Source organism: Musca autumnalis, unplaced genomic scaffold, assembly GCF_047663935.1.
Source record: "Musca autumnalis isolate F117 unplaced genomic scaffold, ASM4766393v1 scaffold_5, whole genome shotgun sequence".
Classification (NCBI taxonomy): domain Eukaryota; kingdom Metazoa; phylum Arthropoda; class Insecta; order Diptera; family Muscidae; genus Musca; species Musca autumnalis.
Genome location: NW_027412088.1, coordinates 94521122 through 94544756, shown reverse-complemented (window position 1 = coordinate 94544756; position 23635 = coordinate 94521122). Strand labels below are relative to the sequence as shown.

Below are 23635 nucleotides of genomic sequence, written 5' to 3'. Positions count from 1 at the left end.
ATTGTTCTATGTTTTAATGATTACACAATATATTTATACTTAAACTTATATTGAAATAAAGTATCAAACTTTTAATTGTTTGTTTGCTTGTTTTGTTGCTTGAAAAGGAAGAGAAAGAAAAAAGAGATGCTCTTCATTTTGGCTGGGGTCTGCCTATGATTTTTGCAGATTTAATTTTTTTTTGGCTGTTTAAATTTTTAGTTAGTTATAGATTCCTTTTTTTCAATAAATTCCTTTTGTTATTCTTGCAATTATTTTTTTCGTAATTGCTGTATGTTAAATTCTCTCCGCATGTAACTTTTAATGCTATTCGGGGGAACATGATGGATGCTGGAACTTGTTGAAGTGCTGGAGGGAGAATTTCCATTGTTTTGTATCATATCATCTTCTACATTTCTTCCAAAAAGGGTCGGTTATATGGGGAAAGGGGTACGTGACATCTATAGAATATTTTGGTGGAGCTCTTACTTAATATATAATTTTTAAAAATATAATTATTTTTCTTGTTTTGTTGTTGTTGTTTGTTTTGCTTGTTGTTTTTAGTTTAAGGAATTTCAAAAGTTTTCTGGTTTAGAAATTTTTACGCTGATTTTCATGGACACTGTAAAGAGAAGAAAGAGAGAAAATTCAAGATAAATTCTAATTTAGAATTTTAAACATTTTTTATAAAGAAAATATAAAAATTATTTATATATAGAAACGTATTTAAAATAATAAATGTAAAATATATGTTAGAGTTGAAAATATCGTATTTATGAATATACATATCGCTCATTTACTCAAAAAGTGACCCATCTCAAAAAATCCAGTTTGGAGAAAAACGCGTTTAAAAATGGCGATTGAAATTTGACTAGCACAACTTAAAAATATTATTACACAAAAAATAAAATAACTGCTTGAACCATATTTTTTCAAACAGCTTGCCACACATCGGTGCTAAATTTCTGTGCATGATCAAGCATGATTTGAAGGGCTTTAGTACTTCATAAATTAAAAAAAAACTTTGTTCAATTATGCCAAACCCGTAATAAATGAGCTATAACTCGTTGAGTTTAAGAAATATGACCATGAAAATTTGACACAATGCTACTCTTTCAGTAAATGAGCGATAGTTTTTGGTTAGATTTTAACGCCAGTATTATTTTATAAAATTATGGAAATGGATTCCCGATAGACTTCGACATAGCCTATTATGTATTCTATCTAAACATCAAATATCAATAGGTCTTTTAAAAGTACAGTAATGCCGTTGAGAATGTAGAAGAGAATCGTAGAGACTAATAAAGATGACTCTTAAGGTACTACTCCCACGAAGGGAAGCAGTTTCTTAATTGCCTCAGCATCAGCATGGGTTGTGCAAATGTTTCCGTACTACTACATGGGACGGATAATACATATATTGCCGGGGCATATAGTATTAGGATAAGTCCATAATGAAACAGGAGATAGTTTTGTTGGTTTGGCTGGGCAGTTGAACTGTTGCAGCGTATCATGCAGACCGTCATTGCATGCAGGGCAGATGTTCTGAATTTAGGCGGCTGCACTATCCGGATCTTAGTTGCACTAAAACAACCCTTGTTTGTCTAGGCTGCTGTTGGTTTTTCGCTGCCACGGATGGTCGGACGGTATTCATACGATAGCCTCCTATGATTGACAAGACATTGCTGCTTACAAAATTAGTAGCAGACACAAGACCACCACAACTCTACAAACTCTAATCACACAAGCTGCGTAAGCACAAACACCGCCAATGCCTAAGGAAATAATGCTTTTTTACTCTGCTGGTTGTTGTTGTAGCCGCATAAAACAAAAGTATAGGTTTGATGCTGGGTTGGCAGCCGCTGGCCGAAACACTATGTTTTCGGGTCAATCCGGTACGATAGAACCTGCTGCCGTGGGATTTGCTGCTGGTCATCAATAATTTAGAGGTTCTCATTTGTACCTCCCTCTCTAGATCATGAAAATCGTTCCTGTCATGCCTTGGAGGGCGTAGCTTTCCACTAGATGGTGATTTGAATGGTTTTGCTTAAAGCGCCAAAGCAGTTGGGCTGTCGCACCTGCAAGATCTTAGTCTCCTTATGTAAGTGGTCCACTGAAGTCATGTGGAGACACCCTACTACTTTCTGGCAAGTTTGTAAGTTCTTTCATTGCGTATAAATTATGTTAGCAAATCAAACTGGCACCGCATAGCTTACCACAAACCGACCCATCGCGTTGTATGTGGTTAAAATGGTAGCTTTATTTGCTCCCTAAGTGCTGCCGGCTAGGGACTTGAGGAGCGTGTTCCTAATTCTTCTCTTATCTATTCTCTTGGGCATACGTCGAAGTGACTCCCAGGACTTTGGGGCGATTAATGGTCGAAAATATTGTGACCCATCGTCCTGCACATACAGTAGGAAACTCATATGTGCAGTCCATGTTATTGTTGTTGTTGTAGCAACGCAAATTTGTTCGTTCGTGTATTATTTCAGTTATCTGGTTCTGATACTTCTGTATCCAGACTCAAAAATTCTGCAACCTGGACTGGTTGCGTCCACAAAGAATCAGGAGACAGGTGTGTGGGTTAGCTGTCGTGTGGTCCCAGTCCACATGCCTGGCATGTGTTGGTTATCGTGGCAACAATTCGGGCCCAATACGAATTGAGGCGGCTGGAACGACCTGGCGCCGCATAGCTTACCACAGACCGTCCTATTGCTTTGTAAGAAAGAGGTCTACAAGATTTCTTTGTCAGCTGGACAGCGACTTGAGAACCTTGTTCATACTTTTTGTATTATCGCAATAGCTGTGGCTTGTGCGAACGACTTAAACATGCTATAGAATGTTACACCCAATATTTTGGGGTAGTTAGAGATCGGAATCAGAACACCATCGACCAATATGTCCATGTGGTGAACAGCGTGATAGTGGATTTAGCGGCGGATATTTTCATATTCCTCGGATGGAACAACTCCACTAGGTCAGCTATGTACACATTTAACTTAGCACATATTTGTTGTCAACGATAGAACCCGACACCAAGATCGTACAATCGTCCGCATACATTACAATCTTTATGCCGTCGGGAGGGTGTGAAATTTCAGAAAGGTAGAGGTTAAACAGTTCCTTAGATATCACCCCGCCTTAGGGAACTCCCTGTTTCAATTTACGAGTTTTGGACTTCTTGTTCCTAAATTCCATAAATGACAGATGTCCTCACATATAGTTGATTATTCAACGTTTTAAACGCTGCTGGAGGTGGCTAGTTTTCTCTATATCCTCGAACAGCTTGGCATGACAGACCGTATCAAAAGCTTTAGTCAGGTCTAATGCTACAATGGCCGAGTCTCTACTGGTTGAGACCTGGTATATGTATGGAAATGGCGTGCACTGCAGTTGTGGTACTTCGGGAACCCGTGTTGATGATTCACAACTGAATAGCACGCACTAACACCTCAAATATCTTTGCTACAGGTGACAACAGTGAGGTCGGTCTGCATGATTCACCTTTTGTGGCATCCTTGCCAGGTTCATTTACAGTTGACGATGTCAGAAATAGTTTCTTTTTTATATCTTTGACCCATTATCTCAGGAAGTATGGACTTCCTCAAGAAAAATGTATATCGTTGTAATCAGGATCACAAGTCCAAGTTTCAGAACGATTGGCAAACAGCTTTTTAACTGAATTCAATCGGAAAATGTTTGACTTTTGTGGGAGAGGAACAAAAATAACTTGAACGATATATCCAATCATCTTTGGACTTGACCTTAGTTTAGAAGAAAACAATTACGATGTGCTGGTTTTGCACGAAATGAGGTTCTCCTTTCGAGATTAATTTTGATCATTTGTGATTTTAGTTGGGGACTCTTTGGAAATTACGGACTTTGTCAAAAAAAAAATGTCGTTGTGATCAGAACCATTGAACTATTGTGGACGCTGTTACCAGTAGGGGTGGGTGTAAATGTTTAAAACCAAAACCTGAATATCCCTTAAAATAAACTTTGAACTTTTGTGGAGGCTGGTCTATGTAAATTTGGGAGAAATACTAGGATGTTGCTTTGAATTTTGGGCCGAATTGGTTATTCCTGGATTTGGATTGCTTTGTGCATACTAACCGGAAGTAGCTAGATCGACTCCAAATTGTCTGAAACGCATTTGGTCTTAACATTTGTGTGGTCTAAATAAAACCATTATTTCGATCTGACAAATTTTTGATATCAAAATGTAAATACCCTCCTTAGCCACGAAGCTGAGTTTTTGATAATTTGATAATAGGGGCCGTACACTTATGCCAGATTAGTCTGTTGCGCGTTGTTTACTGTTACACTGGGTTTAGTTGTAAATTTTACTTTGTCCCGAACAAAATCCAAAAGCCCCAGAACTGGTATTGTGTTGCGTCTCAAAAACTGTCATAGGAGGTTTCCTCCATATAAGATTTGTTTTTTTTTTTATATTTCCAGACTGCCTAGAGATAGTTTATCATTAGCCCAGGTTCGTTCTCTACTTGCTATGATTAGATTTACCTAGTCAGAGTTGACTAAGGTGGAGGTTATGTAATCGCTAATATGATCATCATCAACCAGGTTGGTGATGTGAATGTGTATGCTATTATAGTGAATGGATGTAGTTGATCCCTTTGAATACAATCCCACAACCCCTTCCAGCAGAAGAGAGAGCAAGTCGCAAAAGCTCTAATGGAGATCACCTCAAAACTTGGTGTCAGTTGGAGAACCCGCTTAGTACACGAGGGACTTCGAAGAACATGTATGTGCATATACTAAATTCGTCTTAAAGAACAAATGTACTGTAAGATCTATCTTAACAAAGTGTCTCTTAGGATTAGGCATTTAAATACTGCACTAGAAGTCATTAAACTTTGATAACGTTCTAATAGAGAGAAAACTAAGATTAGAACGATTCTTTTGGGTATTCAAACTGCCAGTTGGAATAGCGCATAATTTTGTGTTAGATCTGTTTTTATATATTTCCAGACCGTCTAGAGATAGTTTATCATTAGCCTAGATTTCTTTCTCTACTTGCTACGATTAGATTTAGCTAATCGCTAATATGATCATCAACAAGGTTGGTGATGTGAATGTGTTTGCTATTATAGTGAATGGGTGTAGTTGATCCTTTTGAATACAATCCGACAATCCTTTCCAGCAGAATAGAGAGGAAGTCTCTCATGCTCTAATGGTGATCACCTCAAAACTTGGTGTCAGTTGAAGAACCCGCTTAGAACACGATAAGATAGATGTTAAGTTATTCGAAGTCAACTTAACATCTATCTTAACAAAGTGTCTCATAGGACTAGGGTTTAAATACTGCACAAAAAGTCATTAAACTTTGATAGAGAGAAAACAAAGATGAGATCGATTCTTTTGGGGATTCAAACTGTAGGAGTAGCGCATAATTTTGTGTCTATTTAAAGTTCAAGAACTAAAATGATGTTGTTATAGCCCAAAAGTAAGGAAAAAGTCGTAACCTCAACAATATTACCGAACGGCAATGCTTTAAATAAGAGGTAATGGATTGAACTAAGAGGAAATGGACTTTTAAAAAGATGTCTATATCCTATTCAATTTTACATAGAACATAAGTATTTATATTTTTATGATATAATTTTTTATATTTCATTTATTGATAAAATATTTTTTATATTTTCGATTGTTTGAGTGGAGTATTTTTTATATATATAAATTTAATATTTTATTTATTATTTTTATTGTTTGTTTATTTTATTCAATTATTTTCTAAGTTAATGAATTATAAATACAAATGAATATTATTAGTTGACTTATTTTACTTTTTGTTTTTTTTTTTTGAAATTCATGATGAGCGTTAATAAAGTTTTGAATGTGTAGATATTAATACAAATTGTAAGAAGACAAGGGATTTATTGTTTAAATCTAAAGCAAAACAACAAAATCACTAGTCTTCCAAACAATAAGTATCGTGAATGATGGGAACCTTTGTTGTTGTTTGTTAACGGGGGAATTATTTTGTTTTGTATGAACTTATTATAGAAAAAAAACACCACACTTATGAATTTTTGATACACCTTCACCAAAAAAAAAAATTTGACAATTACAATTCACCACTTAAAACTAACACTTAAGCCACTTAAACCTTAACCTTGATGACGGATGGGGGAGTTATATGAGTTCCATGAAAGGGTTCTTTTTGATTTTAAATTTGAGTTCGTGTTATTTCCTTATTAGTTTTTTTAATTGATACTAACCTCTGTTGTAACAAATGTTGGGCCATTTGTATTTGTTTGGGATTACCGGAAATGGTAATAATACGATCTGTGGATCCCGGCAAGGGTTCATCAATTGTTATATAAGCACCCGATTCATTACGTATGCGACGTATACGACTGCCACCCTTGCCAATAATAGCACCGGCCATCTGCAAAGTTTTAAAAGGATACAACATGAATAACAAAATATTTTTATTAAATTTCATTTCCAACTTACCTCTTTTGGTATGGAAACCTGCGTACTATTCTTTGGATCGTGGCCTTCTGGTAGAGTACCGGTAATATTATTCGGTACATTACCATTGGCACCAAACACCGGTGCAGGTCCACCGCCACCACCCATACCATTACCCATGGCTGGGCCACCAGCAAAACCTCCCTGACCCATAGCGCCACCACCACCGCCATATCCTTGATTGGCAGGTGCACCAAAGCCACCTCCTCCATAACCACCAGGAGCAGCATTGGTGGCACCAAAACCACCTTGACCACCATAACCTCCACCACCATAGTTATTAACAGGCATGGGACCACCCGGAGCATTGCCAAAACCTCCGCCGCCGCCACCACCACCAAAGCTATTGCCAAAACCACCAGCACTGCCACCATAACCGCCGGCAGCACCTCCGCCATAACCACCATTACCACCGCCATTATAACCACCATCATCTGTGGCCCAAGGATTTACAAATGGATTATCCCTGCGGCCACCACTGCGGCTGCGATCATCATGACGTCCACCACCACCACGGCCATAATCACGATCATCCATGCCACCGCCGCCACCACCTCCCCGACGACCACCATCTCTGGAGGGACGACTGCTGCCGGGTATGTTGCCATAACCGCCATATTCATCGGCATACATGCGATCATAGTTCAACGGATCATAATTGTGGACGGGACCCTTAATGGGTGTTTCACGTGTCAATGTGATGACCTCACGTATGGCATCAATGACTTCATTTTGTTTTCCCACTGTCTGGACAACACGATCTGTGCTCTGGGGTGCCACATTGGAGAAGACCTTTAAAATGCGACAACCAATTTTCTAAAAAGACAAAAAAGACGAGGAGAATTACTAATTTGTAAAATTTATCAGGAAAAGGTCATTAAATTGTATTCCCATGAAAGTTTAAGCAAATTCAGCAAAGCTGAATATATTTAAAATGAAGACAAAAATCTATTAAAAAGAAAAATAAACTTTTATAATGAAATGTAAGATTATATTGCAATATATTCAATTTTCAAGTATCTTTCAGCAAATTCAGCTCAGCTGAATATCGTTTAAATAGCCAAAATTCCATTTAAGTTTTGTATTTTAAAATTTGTTAGTAATTTTAAATGAATTCAGCTGAGCTGAACAGATTGATATTGGCTTTGTATTTTTGGAGGTTTTCTAACAAATTCAGCTAACTTAGTCATCATTAAAACTCCAATCAGTCGGACTGAATATAAACAAAATCAAGAATGTTAGATTATATTGCAGTATATTCAATTTGAAATATCTTTTAGCAAATTCAGCTTAGCTTAATATTGTTTAAATAGCCATGGTGTTATCTTTGAATTTAAGACTTCTCAATACAATTCAGCTAAGCTGAATAGCCTTTTTTGCAAACCAATTCGTCAGGAATTTGCACATTTTGTTCGAATTCTTCAATTCAGCTGAATGCATTTATTTCGGTTAAAATTCAAAGGAAATTACTTATTTTTTTATATTTTCTTCAAATTAAGCTAGCTGAATTAGATATTAACCCATTGACTCTAATTCAGCAAATCTGAATACCATAAAATATTATAAATTTTGTCATATTTTCAAAATTTGAAGCTCTTATAGTGAGTTCAGCTCTGCTGAATATAAGAGAAATTAATTTTGTGAAAGTAATTTCCAAAAATATAAAAATTTCCATAATTCAGCTAGCTGAATAGCATTAATTGCTAAGATTTTCAAGTTTTAAAGTCTTTAAAATAAATTCAGCTCATCTGAATAGAAGATAAATTGCTTTTTCCTTAAAGCTATTCCAAAAATTGACATAATAAAATACAACTTTTTTATTTTTTCCTTAATTCAGCTAGTTGAATAGCATCAATTGCTATCATTTTCAAAATTTGAAACCTTTAAAGTGAATTCAGCTCAGCTGAATATAAAATAAATTAACTTTTTTAAATTATTTCTAAAAATCTAGCAATTTCTTTTATTTTCTTCAATTCAGCTAGCTGAATAGTATTTATTTTGCTAAATTGACAAAAAAAAAAAATACAAATTTCTTATAATTTCCTTAATTCAGCTAGCTGAATAGCATCAATTGCCAATATTTTCCCACAGTATGTATTTGTAACAAAATCTCTTTAAAAATCTAAAGGTCGAATTACCATGATTCCCAAGGATTTCTTCTTGTTATACCCAAAAAGAAAACCAATAACAACGATTTCCAAGGCAATTTATTTTTTTCCCACAAACCAAAAACACTTTGTGTGTTTCGCCGGCCAGCCTGGGCATCTTGCAGAATTTTTTGCTGTTGATTCCCACAAAGGCAAACACACACACACACACACACCCTGAAACCAGCACACTACTATACCTAGGAATAAGCGACAGATGCAAGAAGAATAGTAGTTGGACATCAAAAAATCCTTACAAAACCAATAGCATATTGTCGAAAAAAGGAGAGGAACAAAACAAAAAAGCAATCCACAACACACAAAGGAGGCTGCAGCAGCATGTGTGTCTGTCCAACAATCCACAAGTAAATACCTTTAAGGTAACATGTCAAATACTGCAGTAAAGTCTACAATCTATGCAACATATCAACAGCAACAACAAACATTTCCTGATTTCCGTGGCTACTGTCATAGCCAGACAAGCGAGGAATATGAATGAAGAATGGAGGGACACTAAAAACAAAACACTATTGACAAGGTGGTTGGTTGGTTGGCAAGGACCGCAGGAATGTTGTGTGAAGTGTTTTCAACATTGTTTTTGTTGTTGTTATGATATATTTTTTCGGGGGCCCAACAAAGACAGTAAAAGCATGAGTAGCTGTCATTTCAAATAGCAGATAAAGTACCTTGTGTTCAGCTCCACCACCATAGCATGAAAACTGTATTGCTGCTGTTGTTGATTATGATGAGAGGATGATGATGATGATACACAGCACCATCATATTATAATAAAAACAACAACAACTTGAGACTCTACTATCAAGAGTAGAATGTAGATGACACCTCCTTTTGTTTTGATGTGTTGTTGGTTTTGTAGGTCATGTACATGTGAATTGTCAAACATACACGTTCACACACACAGGATATAAATTACTACTCAAAAACCTACTATAATCATACAAAGAGCGAGAGAGTGAGGGGAGAAGTAAGCAGCAGACAGGCGCTTACGGATGCCATTGTTGTGGGCTCTTCATATGGAAATTTCTCACACTCTGCCTGGCTTGGGTATCCTTATGAACGAACGTACATAGAGGAGGAACTCAGTATGTGTTACACGCAGCACTTAGAGACAAATAAAGCATGTCACAAAATGCAAGAACGAACATCCATACAACACACGTGAATACACAACGATGTTCAGAGGTAGTTAGTAGTTATTGTATGTAGGTTATGTATATTTACGTAGAGGTTTAATTTAAGCACAAGGAAAGCAAGCTGTTTTACTTCTCATCACAATCGTACGCACATGAGTTTTTTTTGTAGATGACAATAATGATAATTATGGGAACCTCCTCTACGTACTTTGCAACAACAAAATAAGCTCTTAGTAGAGTAATTTCTTGTGAAAGAAGGGTAAATTATGAGTGGCATATAAAACGAGGTATAAAGTTTAGGAATTTAATAAGCTTGTGAGGACAACAATTTATATGCAATTCAGCAACAATTAGAAATTTTTATTATACATAGATCTATGAATATAATTAAATTAAAGTATTTTTTGCTTCAATTTATGGAATTCAGCTGAGCTGAATTTGTGGAAAGTGTGATTTCCAAGCTAAAGAGTCAATGAAATTAATACAAATACAAATATGAAGCAATTCAGCTTTGCTGAATTGGCTAAAAATAACATTTTGTATATTATTTTAAGATGCTGAATTTGTTAAAAATGCGATTTGCGAAGCTGAATTTATGAAATATGCAAATTAAAAATACAGGCATGATTGAAATCGATGAAAAATTCAAATATTGAGAAATTCAGCCTTTGCTGAATTGCCTAAAAATAACTTTATATTATTTTAAGATGCTGAATTTGTTAACAATGCAATTTGTAACTAATTCAGCTTTGCTTTGTTTTTAGAACATTTCAAATTATTAAATTCGTCAAAAAATATGGTTTGCCACTAATTCATCAAAGCTGAATTTGTAAAATATGCTAACTAAAAATGAAGGCTTGATTGAAATTGATGAAAAATTCAAATATTGAGAAAACCGGCATTGTTGATTAAGTAAAAAAATGAATTTTCGAAAAATTGATTTTAGGAACATTTCAAATTATTAAATTTGTCAAAAATGTGGTTTGCCACTAATTCAGCAAAGCTGAATTCGTGAAATATGCCAAATAAAAATTCAGGTTTGATTGAAATTGATGAAAAATACAAATAATGAGAAAGTCAGCCTTTGCTGAATTAGAAGAAACTAAAATTTAAACAATTTAAATGTTTCTAAAAATCAGAAAACCTACAATTTATGTCAAATAAAACTTGCAATCCTTAAAAAAATAAATGTAAATAAATAAATTCAATTAATTTAAAAGAAAAACAACCTAATATTAAAATAATAATAAAAATATAATCTTAATAAGTAAAATTTTTGCATAGAGATTTTTATTGAGAAATGTCATTACAGTTTTATTTATTTTTCATAAAATTTCTTAGCTAAATTGCGTAAAAATACAAAGAATTAGTAATTCAGCTAGCTGAATGTTTCAAATTATTCCTAAAATATTAAATACAGCTAGCTGAATGGTCAATGATCAATCAATGATTTTCTAATAACAATCTAAAATTAAACTATTTATAAGGAATAAGTTAATTCAAATAGATAAAATAAATATTTTTTACTAGCTGAATAGGCTATCTGCCAGCTGAATTTAAATTTTTTTTTTAATAAAATTATTGAAAATATGTGTTTTAATAAAAAAACCTTCAATTCAGCTAGGTGAATTGCAAATTTTAAAAATATTTTATTAAGAAATCTTTAAAAATGTCAAATTTTATTATAAATATTAAATTCAGCTCGCTGAATTGTAATTCTTTTATAATTTTATTAAAAACATCCGTAAATGTAAGTTGTTCTTGCAAATAATATGCAATTTAGCTAGCTGAATTACAATTTATTCAATTCAGCTAGCTGATTTGCATTTTTGTAAAATATTTTATCTTAAAATCAATGAAAATATTATTGTAGTATAAAAAATATTCAATTCAGCAAACTGAATTGCAAGTTTTTATATTATTTTATTAAGAAATATTTAAAATTATCAAATTTCTACTTTAAATATTAAATGTAGCTAGCTGAATTGCAATTTTTTAAATTATTTTATTATTTTTTTCTTATTCTAAGATTCTATTAAAATATTAAATTCACCTAGCTGAATTGCATTTTTATCTTAAAATCAATGAAAATATTTTGGTAGTATTAAAAATATTCAATTCAGTTGGCTGATATGCAATTTTTAAATTATTTTATAAAGAAACCTTTAAAACTGAAAAATTTCTATTATAAATATTAAATTGAGCTAGCTGAATTAAATTTTTACAAAAGAATTTATTTTAAACTCAATATAATTTTTTTTAGTACTAAAATTGTTCAATTCAGCTAGCTGAATTGTTATTATATTAGCTGAATGGAATTTTTATTTATGATTTATTTATGATTTTATAACAAAACACTTAAAAATATATAAATACAAATTAAAATATTCAATTCAGCTAGCTGAATTTCATTTAATCTAGCTTTTTTATTAAAAAAATAATTAAATAAATTCCTAATTAAGTTATTATTAAATTCAGCTCAGCTAAATTGTATTAAATCAAACAATTTATATACAAAATTAATGAAATTCCCCTTCCTGCGTTTTGCTAAATGGTAATATTAGTTTATTTTTTTTATCAACCACCTGTTGCTAAGCGGAAATTATAAATTTCTTATTTGCCATACCCTTCTCAAAGGAAATAAAGAAGAAGAATAAAGCAGCAAAGGAAGGGGGCGAGAGAGAGGAGGGATAAAAACAATGTGAATAATATCCCTTATCGGCTTAGAAGACATGTCATTCACTTGTTCCTTTTATCCCTTTGCTTTTTACATATTCTTGTTTTATATCCTGTTTCTTTTTCAGGTTTTTTCTTCAAGTTTTCTGCATGATTGATTTGAGAGAGTACAATAACAAAAACAAGAAGAGGAAGAAGAAAAAACTCCAAGCGAGTTATTGCAAAGTAATTGAAAACTGTGAAATCTAAAGGAACTATCGAAAATACAGATACGAAAAAGATAAAAGGCAAACATCCTGTATTTGCTGAAGCTACTAAAAAGGAAAGCAACAACAACAACATATCAAAATCACATCCTGTTGGTAAAGAATGTCTGAAGTAAAAAAAAGTAGTGGATAGGACGACTTGGAAATAAATTTCAAAATTACACAAGATTTTTTTTTTTTTTTTTTTTTTGAAGGAAAGAATATTTTCGTTTGTTCGAGAGGCAAGGATAAAAATAGCAAAACATTCAAAGGAATGTTAATAAATGAAAAAAAAAATAACCTTCATAAATGTTTACAAAAAATGTTTGCAAAAAAACGCTCACGTAAATGAGAATTATTTGTGTGTTATTTCAAATTCTTAATGCAGCAAATGCTTTAAAATTAATTTTCCAAAAGGGAAAAACTTTCATAAATATTTACAAAAGAACTCAAGGTTATGATCTTTATTGAAACCCACTAAAATGAGAATTATTTGCGTGTTATATAAAATTCTTAAGACGTTGAGATTCATATAGTGTAAGTAATCTGCTTTTGTAGAGCAATTGATTACAGACTTCAAAGATTTTGAGTTGTTATATCTATTTCGAGATGAGATATTGCAATAGAATTATTAAATTCTTGTGTTTGTGTCTCCCCACTCTTTATCAACACAACCCCTCCTCTTGACCTACATTTGAAAGAATATTTCAATTTAACCAAATTTCCAGGACTTTATCAGCCATGATGTCATGCTCTTTTGAAGGTTCGCCAAGCATCCTTAATTGTTTTGTTTTTGCATTAAATTATCACAGCTCCCGCAGATGTGAAAGAGAGCTAGCTATTGTTTGCTTATCATGTCATTAACAATTTGTGGTCCTTAGAAAATAGAAAATAATTATCAGCCACCATGCCACCCAAAGCTAATGAAATTGGATACAAAAATAAAAGAACAACAATTCAAGCCAAACCCAAAAAACAAAATTACAAAACTTGTTGTAAATGATAGCCGTGGCAGTGATATCACATCACTCTCGCAAAAACACACACAAAATTATCACTACTAAGTTTCCTCTTTCCCAAACCCAAAACAATGGACCGACCCTTAACCCCATCAAGTCCAGTTCATTTTTCATTTTCGCACACACACATAGGAGAACACTTGAAATCATTCACCACACACACATTATTTCTATTGTAGTGTGTCCCCAGTACTTTTTCATCATCCATCCCATCACTGGTAGTACTCCCTCCCCATCTCGCCCATAAATCCTTTGACAAAATTGTGCCATATTTTAAAGTGTTGTATTCCGCCATTTCGTCATCTCATTGCCACCCATCCTCCTTCTCGTCGTCTTCTTCCTCTTTATGGCTTTTGTTTTAAATGTTGTGTGTTGGCAGGCGGCAGCAGGATAACCCAGGCTGGATGTTTGAGTGGTTGGTTTGTTGGCTGGCTGTTTTACTGGTTTGGGTTTGCTTCTCTCAATTATGTCATATCATATTTCTATTTAAACTAAAATGAGTCATGTTTTGTTCTGTTTTAGAGTTTTTGTTGTTGTTTTATTTGCGTGGTTTTATGCAATGTTGTAATGATTGACCCGAGAGATAGTAGTACAAGTGTTTTGTTGCTGTAAATTCCTTGAGGTCACATTCCACAAGCCATACCCCCCCCCCCCCCCACTCTTCTCTAGGGTGATTTCCTCATTTATGCTAATGATGAAAACCCAGTAGTCCGTTATGTAGTTTATTTACATACATATTCCGCCTAGAAGTATGCGTTTATTTTTTGGATAATGTTCAATTTGTAGATTATAACCTGTAGTGAATGCCCCAACTCTTTTTATGAGTTGTCGACAAAAATCGGTGAAATTAAAATGCTTATAATTGATGAAAATTTGAAGGTGTTAGCTTCAATAACCAGAAAATTTTTTTCCTAATAACCTCAAAGCATGCACATAATTCTCGGACAACTCTCCCTCAATTCCAAGTCTAACGCGTCTTCTATGCTACAGAAGAGCTCTTCTGGCGCCTTCTATTCTATATAATCCCTCTTAAGGTGTCTTCTATTCTATATAATCCCTCTTAAGGTGTCTTCTATTCTATAGAAGACCTCTTAAGAGCTGCAAAAACGTCTTCTATTCTTTAGAATAGACGTCTTCTGTTCTATAGAAGAGGTCTAAAGGCGTCTTATATTGTATGGAATAAAGCAATCCAAGATCCCTGCTTAAATTGTTACGTTTTGATGGTGGAGTGTGTTGCTACACTCTGACTTCTCACATATCAAAACGAGTCGGCCTAAAAGTATGCTGACTCTCATACAACTCGCCAAATACCCACGTGAAGTTTGAAGTATAGATGGCGGTACAAGTTTTGTATTGTATTGGAAGGGATTTCTTGAAGCTAGGGTTGCTTGGATCCCACAAAATAGTGCCCATAATGCGTCATTTCAATATCCCAGGTTTAGTGGTTTCGCTTTGGGACTGATATCGGAATAGTCAGAGACTTCCTACCTAAAAGTATGCACATTAAAGTGTATTTCTCAAAGAACGCTGTTGAATTTGAAAAATATGTGGCATTACAAGATGTAAATCAATCTTCAAGGAATTCGCAAAAATATGTACTCCCATCGCACTGAATGACACTATTCTTAAATTTCAAGAAACTTTCTTTAATTCTTTTACTTTGAAACCGACCAAAAGCAATGAAGAAAGGATTTCAAGATCTATATTTAATTGTTTCGCTTTGAAACCTATCAGAAGCGATGAAGAAAGGAATAAAGAGAGAATATCGAATTCTATTTCGACTTCTCCAATCGCATTGAATGACACTTTTCTTAAATTTTAAGATCATATCATTAATTGTTTCGCTTTAAAAGGGAATGTCTAATTCTATTTGGGCCTCTCCTATCGCACTGAATCACACTTTTTTTAATTTCAAGATCCTATCTTTAATTGTTCCGCTTTGAAACCTATCAGAAGCCATGAAGTAAGGAATAAAAAGAGAATATCGAATTCTATTTGGAACTCTACATTGTCGTCAAGGCGGAACACTATCTTGAACTTAGTACGACACCTCTGTAAAGAATTTTTAAATTGTGCAGATCCACAGGAAATAGGGTACCAATATTTCACCAAAGGATTTCGAATCCATTTCCCTCTGCATGTAAGAAAATAATACACTAACCAGTGAACCAAGATGGCTTCCAAACCTTGTACAGCCACGAAAATCAGTACATTGTCGGGATGAAATCATGAAAATGCTGCAATTTCGGGGAAATTATTATCAACAGAATTTAGTACTTCGTACATTCGACTTACAGAGAAAGAATAATATTTTGAAAATATAATTTGTAATGTAACTTTATCGCAACAATAATATGGTGTCTGACAAACAAATTCTGATCATCGAGAAGGGAAAGTAATGTGGAGGAGACACTTCGAGATTTAAAATAATCAGTGTAGTCATATTTTGAGAGCATGATGGATGACAATGGTATTGTTGTCTGAAACCATAATATGGTGTTTGACACAAAATATATGGTTGGAACTGAATTTTGGGTATTGAGAAGATAAACACATTGAGAATTTATAAGATCATATTTTGAGAGCATAATGGACAATAAATGGCATTGCTGTCTGAAACAAGAATATGGTGTTGGGCACAAAGTATATGATTGCAGCAACTATATATATTTTTATAATTGTTACAATACCTTTTTAATACAATTTTCGCCAAGAGAAATTGTTTCCTTCAAACTTGAAGTTTTTACACATTTTATATGAAAACGTCGTGAAAATCGGCTTTTGATTCGAAGCTGGGATATCGTAAAATTGATTCCATTAAGGACCAGGACCAATCAGTAATTTTTTTGAATTTAATGTTCAAGCGATTTTAAATCATTTGTGTCGATATACGAAGAAAAACAATTCGAAAGAAACAAATTTTTTCGGTGTTGCAATACTTTGATTCCACTGTCCATTATTTGATGTTCGAATGATGTGATGAAGCAGAAACTTGTTTGGGATTAAAGAAAATTTCACAAAAGACTTTCAATTCCATGGGGAAGGGGAGAAACAAAAAACAACTTTAATCTTTCATTCTTAAATAAAGTCCCTCTTCTTTTTTTCCAACCTGCCGGAACTCACACTTACCATTCAGCACAAAAAGTTGTGGTATAGATTCCATTTTGCGGCCGGTATTCCACAAGGCGGCAAAAACAAAAATTTCAGTAAAATTTTCATTTTTATATATATTTTTTTTAAATTCCATATCAAGTGATTTTAGGCCCGTTGAGGACGACACTAAGGATATTTGATATGATGGTAATATTTTTCTTAGCACCAATAGAGGAAATTTTTCAATTTTCAATACAAAAATACATGTTTAAAATATTTCTTTTAATTTTTTTATTTAAAATTCCTTAATTTTTTTCTTTCTTAAAAACACGTCACGACTGACACAACGAGAGCTACTCAAAAAATTTTTGTTTTTTTTTCTAATTTACAAAGGAAGAGTAGAAGAACGAATTTAGGAGTAGTTCTTTACACGACCAGAGTTAATGTGATACTGATTAGCAATGGGAAATTTCGATGACTATGTACGACCGAGTCAAATTTGTGTACTTTATTTTTCATTTTCATCCCTTGCTCTCTCTTTGGTGTGCGTTCGCATTCGTTCATTGTTCCTGGCAGAGAAGAAACAACAGCAGCAACAACAACTATATTAACATAGTCCAGTCCTAATTTTCAATGGAAAAAAAAATTAAAAGAAATACAAAGTAGACAGATGTTTAAGGAAGTAACTAAGCCGGTCGGTATTATGAAGCCGCCGCCAACAACAACAACCACAAGTTAAGGACCGCTTAAGTTGCTTGAACTGTTTGTTAGGCAGGCAACCAGTCAGGCAGGTAGATAGTTAGGTACACATGTAAGTAAAAACCCAAAGGATACAACACACCAGCGATACTTAAAATCACTCACGCATTTAATGTGTTGTATACGAAATTGTAAGGACTATGTAAGAGAGTGAAAGAGAGATATGGAGGAGTTTAAGAGTTTCAACTAAGTGAGAAATAACGTTTGTGACATACATACATAAGTGATGTCGATTTTGGAAAGAAAATTATCCCAAGTTTAACAATGCGTTTCAGTACTACAAGTTTCGAAATTCAACCATATCCTTAGGAAGTAAAGTATTTACTCTATAAAAAGCTCCATATTATAATTGCAGCAAAAATATGTATTCTTATATGGTATTTCTCTGTATACGACTCTATTTTATACCCTCAGACATAATTCGTAAGCATTTTGCTCATAGATGGCCTCTTAGTGATATACCGCTTTAATGGAAGACATCATGAAGTGCTTCAAAAGGACCTTAAGAGCTTATAGAGATAAAATATCTGATCTACTACAGAAGTATCTCAGAAGACGTTTATTTAATTAAAAAAAACCGCCAAATTGGCAATTGGCTCTCTGCATCATGCGAAGTATTGAGGAATTCCATTTAAAAAACGCCAAATTGACAACACTCCTCCTGCAGATGCTCTCTGTCATCATGTGTAGTATTCAGGAAATAACCACAGAGCACAGATGACACCATGAGAAATGTAAAGAGAATATTTATTTAAGGGCACAGAGACAACAACAGAAAGCGTATCACACAAAAGGAAATTTTCCTCAATATTCGTTGACGTTCAACAATAGCACGTTGTTTTTGTCATTGCTGTGCGTGTTGGTTAAAGTGAAGGCATGTGTGTGATGTCATAGCAAGGACTAACAACATGAACAATATTTTGTGGAACACAATTTGAAAAAATATCCTTTTGAGATAATGCAAAAAAAAACATGCAAAGGAAAACAGGAACCGGTATTCTCTGTACAAAGTGGAAACGGACACAAAAAACGCGACAAGAAAATAAACATGCGCACTGTATATAAAAAAAATTTTAAAATATTTTTTGGGAACATTTTTTGTAGGTTCAACATATTTGATGAGTTCAAATAATGTGAGAGATTTTTTTTCTTAAGGAAACGTGTTATTTGTCAAAGAAAAACAAAACAATCACCGAAATGTCATATTTTGTGGGCATGACAGTGATGTTATGATGGTATTTTAATGAGATAACTGCAGCAAGATATGAAGCCTTTAAGGATAATTAAGGTATTTTCCCTGTGTGTTTAAAAAAATGAATAAATAATATTATCGGTATAGAACCGTTTCCAACCAACTAATTTTGCATGTAGGGTTCTCACTTGCTAGAAAAGCTACAATCCCAACATCAATGTGAGAAAAAATGCCAACTTCTATAATGCTTTGCGGTAAAAATTAGTATTTTTCTAAAGAAATTGGTAAAAATTGAATTTGTTCTGAAAAATCACATAAAATATTCGCCTTTAGGATTAAAAAAAGTATATTTTTGAAATATGATGCAATTAAATTGTCAAGTGTGGTGCATACTTTTAGGGAATCGAATAAAATCTTTTCATAAACATGTTTTAAAGTGAAATACATGGGAATGCAAGATTTTATTTCGATATCAGTAGCTATAAGTATATAGGTTAAATAAAACCGCAAGTGTAAGCTAGTCGGATGCAAAGTCCCCCCAGTATGAAGTCTGAAGATTTTGCCAGAGAGTTAAATACCTTTACGTGATTTTCTATTAATGGAAGTCACCGTGCAGTGGTAAGCACATCCGCCTTGCACTCAGATCTGACTAGACTAGAGCATCAACAATTTTCGGCAATAACACATATCATCAGTGTAATGCTGGCATTCATTTCCTGAGTATTTCAGCCACGAAAATCTTCTCCACAAATGGTGTCGTAAGACGCACCGTTCGGACTCGATAAAAAGTAGGTTCAATATCTTGAAGCCATATGACTCGGCGTGCACTCATTCATATGAGATAAGTAGTCTCCCTTGTTCCTTCGGGGATGTTGTGGAAACAATATGTATAAGAATATACAATTGTATAAGAATATACAATTGTTATGAAGTCTTATATTACCAGGGGTTTTCTATCATGAAGATACCTTTTCATACCCTACACCACACAGTGGTAAGGGGTATTATGTCTTTGTGCATTTGTATGTAACATACAAAAGGAAACGAAATAGACCCATAGTTCCTTTTGGGGATATACATATAATCACTTTCTGAGTCGATTTATGCATGTCCGTCCGTCTGTCTGTCTGTCCATGTATTTTTGTTCGCAACGTACAGGTCGCATTTTTTGTCCGATTCAGCTGAAAGTTGGGGACTACAACTTTTTTAGCCATAGGAAGAACGCTATTGCTTTTGGTGAAAATCGGTTCAGATTCGGATATAGCTCCCATATATATTTTCGCCCGATTTCACGTATTTGCTGCTCCAAACACGGTATACACGTCCAATTTTGATGAAATTTCGAATGTTTGACTGAATTTGGTCTAGAAATAAGTGTGCCAAATTATATAGAAATCGGTTCAGATTTGGATATAGCTCCCATATATATTTTCGGCCGATTTCACGTATTTTCTGTACCATACACGCTATATATTTCCGATTTCGATGAAATTTGGAATGTGTGACTGAATTCAGTCTAGAAATAAATCGGTTCAGATTTGGATATAGCACCCATATATATTTTCGGCCGATTTCGCGTATTTGCTGATCCAAACACGCTATATAAGTCCGATTTCAATGATATTTGGAATGTGTGACTGAATTCGGTCTGGAAATAAATGTGCCAAATTATATCAAAATCGGTTTAGATCTGGATATAGCTACGATTTATATTTTACATATTCACAGTGGTGTAGGGTATCATATAGTCGGCCCCGCCCGACTTTGATCCTTTCCTTACTGGTTTTTTTGATGAATCGGCTTCCGCTAAAGAAGGGAAAAGCCTAGGAAACTAAAGCAGAGGAAGAAAGTCACCCCAGAACATTGTGTGACTTCCTTTGCAGAAGCTTAAGGCGCTTGAGATTCAATTTAGATCGAATATATTGACTAGTTCGTGCTATGAGAATGAATTAATATGTCCATGCTAAACATTTTCAAACTTTACGTCCCGAGCCATTTATATAAATTAGTAAGAATGTTGGAAAGACCTAAGGAATGATTCAAACAACCTATTCTCAGCCAAACGATCCTCAAACTGGATTAAAGTGCAAAAGTATTGTAATTTTGCGGTAAAGATACAAGCCCTTAAAGAATTCAACCACATAGACGATTTTGGAACTGGATCTAATTTTGGGAGTCATTCCTTTCGATGGTTATCGTGCCAGCCAGCCATTTTTGACCGTAATCGTAGGATTTTAAGAGCTTTATTATGTCAGGAAGCAGGTCACGGTGCTCTTGAAGCAAATTTAAATGGAAGGTGCTTACACCTCGGAAGTTTTTGCGGATTCTGAAACAACAATGTTCATAGATAAGAAAAATTAAAAAACTAAAAAAAATCGCCGGAGCGCTTTTTAAATAAATCGCGATTCAAGTTAGCATTTTAAGAGAAGTTTTGCTGATTTTGAAACAGCAATGTTCATAGGTGAGAATAATCCAAAAACAAGAAAAAATCGTTGGAGAGATTTTTAAATAAATCGCGATCGAAATTCACATTTTTAGGTTTTTTTTAGGTTTTCGCGATTTTGCTTGGAAAGGTTCAGATCAAACTTTCCGATTTTTTTTGTTTTCAGGTTTTCAAGCAAAATCGTTAAAACCTAAACAACCCTTAAAAATTCCATCTTGAATCGCGATTTATTTAAAAGCGCTCCGGCCATTTTTTTACTTTTTTTATTTTTCTCATCTATGAACATTGTAGTTTCAGAATCCGAAAAAAAACTTCCGATGTGTAAGCACCTTCCATTTAAATTTGCCTCAAGAGCACCGTGATGTAGTTGCCGTTGTAATCAGAATCACATAGAGTACATTCAATGAAAACTTCAATAAAATCCTAGAACAGCCCTTAAACTGCACTTGAGCGAAAATGTTGAACATTTATGAGGAAGGTACCCGAAGCTGTTGTGCGATATACCTTCCCTGTTGCTTAATGTATGTACGTTTTGAAGAAATTTTACCATGTGCAACATTTCGGTCAAATCTGTTAATAAATTCATAAGTTATCGTGGAACGTAAAAAAAAAATTTAAAAAATCTTAAGGCGACCAACTGAAATGTCTTGAGGCACCATAACTATCAAACGGAATGAATGACAGTGGGCCAACCTTTGCACATCGTAATATTTCTCTTGAACATAAATGAAGCCCAAGAAGGTCTATATCGGACTACTGCTGCGAGTTCAAAATTTTCGTTTAATTGCTATTTAAGGTCCGTTACAGGACCGGTGTGAAATCGCACGAAAAGTTAAATTTTTCGTAAAAGTTCGGTTTAAATTTTATTCAAATTCTTAATTTATCGTGTTCATAAGTTGTTGTTGTTGTTGTATGAGCATAGAAACCGTGTTCATTAGTCATTTTATTTGGTGCCGACAGCGTTTATTTAGAGCTTTTGGGCTATTTTATCTCAGGATGTATGGATGGACCTGCACACAAAATAAAGAATTGTACCGTCGTAATTGGACTGCGATTATAACCTGCTTCAAAAAAAATCAAAACCATACGAGACATGTCCTTGCAACTGCACTTTGCGAACAATTTGGAAATTTTGTGCGGAAGGTACCCAAATGGGAGGACCGATTTTATATCATATTCGAACGTGATATATGCCTGAAAGGAATATTAGGATGTGCAATATATGGACCAAACCGGTTACTCCCCCCCTTAAGAGTTGCTATGTGCACCAGTTTAGTGAACAATTTTTAATTTGTGTAGGGAAGGTACCCGAAAGAATGGACAGCTATGATCCATCTGTGGAATTGATCTAAAATATTACGAGGTGCAACATTTGGACAATATCAGTTGAGAGTTATCGTGTGTCCCAGCCAGGACGGATAGGGTTAAACCGACTTCAAATCAGAATGTACCGTTCCACAGTGGCCAAATTTCCGAATAACCTGGCCAAAAATAGAAAAACAATTGTGTCAATTTCCACAAAATAGTGGCAAATCTTGTTTATAGGATCTCACTGCGTGTAGTTATGAAAGAATACATACGTTTCTTGTTTAGTAAGTGGGCATAAAAGCAGGTCAAAGTGACCCTATTTGAAAAAAAAATCTCATAATTTAAGTTGTTTTTTTTAAATATGTTTTATAATATTCAAAATAAACAACGGGTTTTAAATATATTTTTTTTTTATTTGTAATGAAACGTCTGTGAAACAAATTTAAAATTTTCAGTGTCGCCAACGAAGTCCGCGCTTTTTAATAATTGATGTCCGTACTTGTTGATTTTTTCAAGGTCAATTTTCACAATAAACGATGGAAATAGTTGTGAGTAAGATCGAGTTGGGCTGTGTACCTTATTATTCCATAAAAAGGGAAGACTTTTTTACCAATTTCCATCGAAACATCCTGCACATATTTGCACTTTTCGTTTTTATGTGCTATTTTGCCTCGCAGATATATACAAATTTTCGTTGATTCAGAATGTCAGGGTAACTACCTGGCGTTTCGGTAAATTTTAGAGTTTTGATGTATTCTAGGACCTATAGTAAAATTTTATGGCGGACAAATTTCTAGAATATTTTGATCTGATACAATCACATTTTATTCGAGATTTTGAAGATATGTGGAAAAAGGGACCAAAAAGACTCCTTCTACGACGAGGGTTAAGGGTTTTTAAGAAAAATATTCCTCGCATTCTTGTCAGTAAAGTTGCAAAGCAAAGCAGCAAAGACACTATATACTTTAAGTGTAATCTTAAGCCAAGTAATCTTAACTCAAATATTTCCAGAACTTTAGAAACGACAGAAGCTTGCAACCCTATTGTAGTTTCTTGATTTTTTGGCAAAATTCTTTTCTCATTTCTTTGGTGACTTATAGTAAAATTTAGCGGAGAAAATTTTTG

General features: G+C 34.1%; 1 protein-coding gene across 6 annotated transcripts in view; it reads right to left on the bottom strand.

The window, feature by feature from the left end:
• Positions 1-251: 251 nt before the first annotated feature.
• HnRNP-K (Heterogeneous nuclear ribonucleoprotein K) overlaps positions 252-23635 on the bottom strand; it is a 190070-nt gene continuing 166686 nt past the window's right edge. For all 6 annotated transcript variants that reach the window (XM_073991383.1, XM_073991388.1, XM_073991387.1 and 3 more), the window contains 3 exons: positions 6457-7290; positions 6219-6388; positions 252-601 (listed from right to left, as the gene is read on the bottom strand). In XM_073991383.1, coding sequence (XP_073847484.1) covers positions 571-601; positions 6219-6388; positions 6457-7290 — 1035 coding nt within the window. In that variant the 3' untranslated portion in view covers positions 252-570. The remainder of the gene's footprint in view (positions 602-6218; positions 6389-6456; positions 7291-23635) is intronic.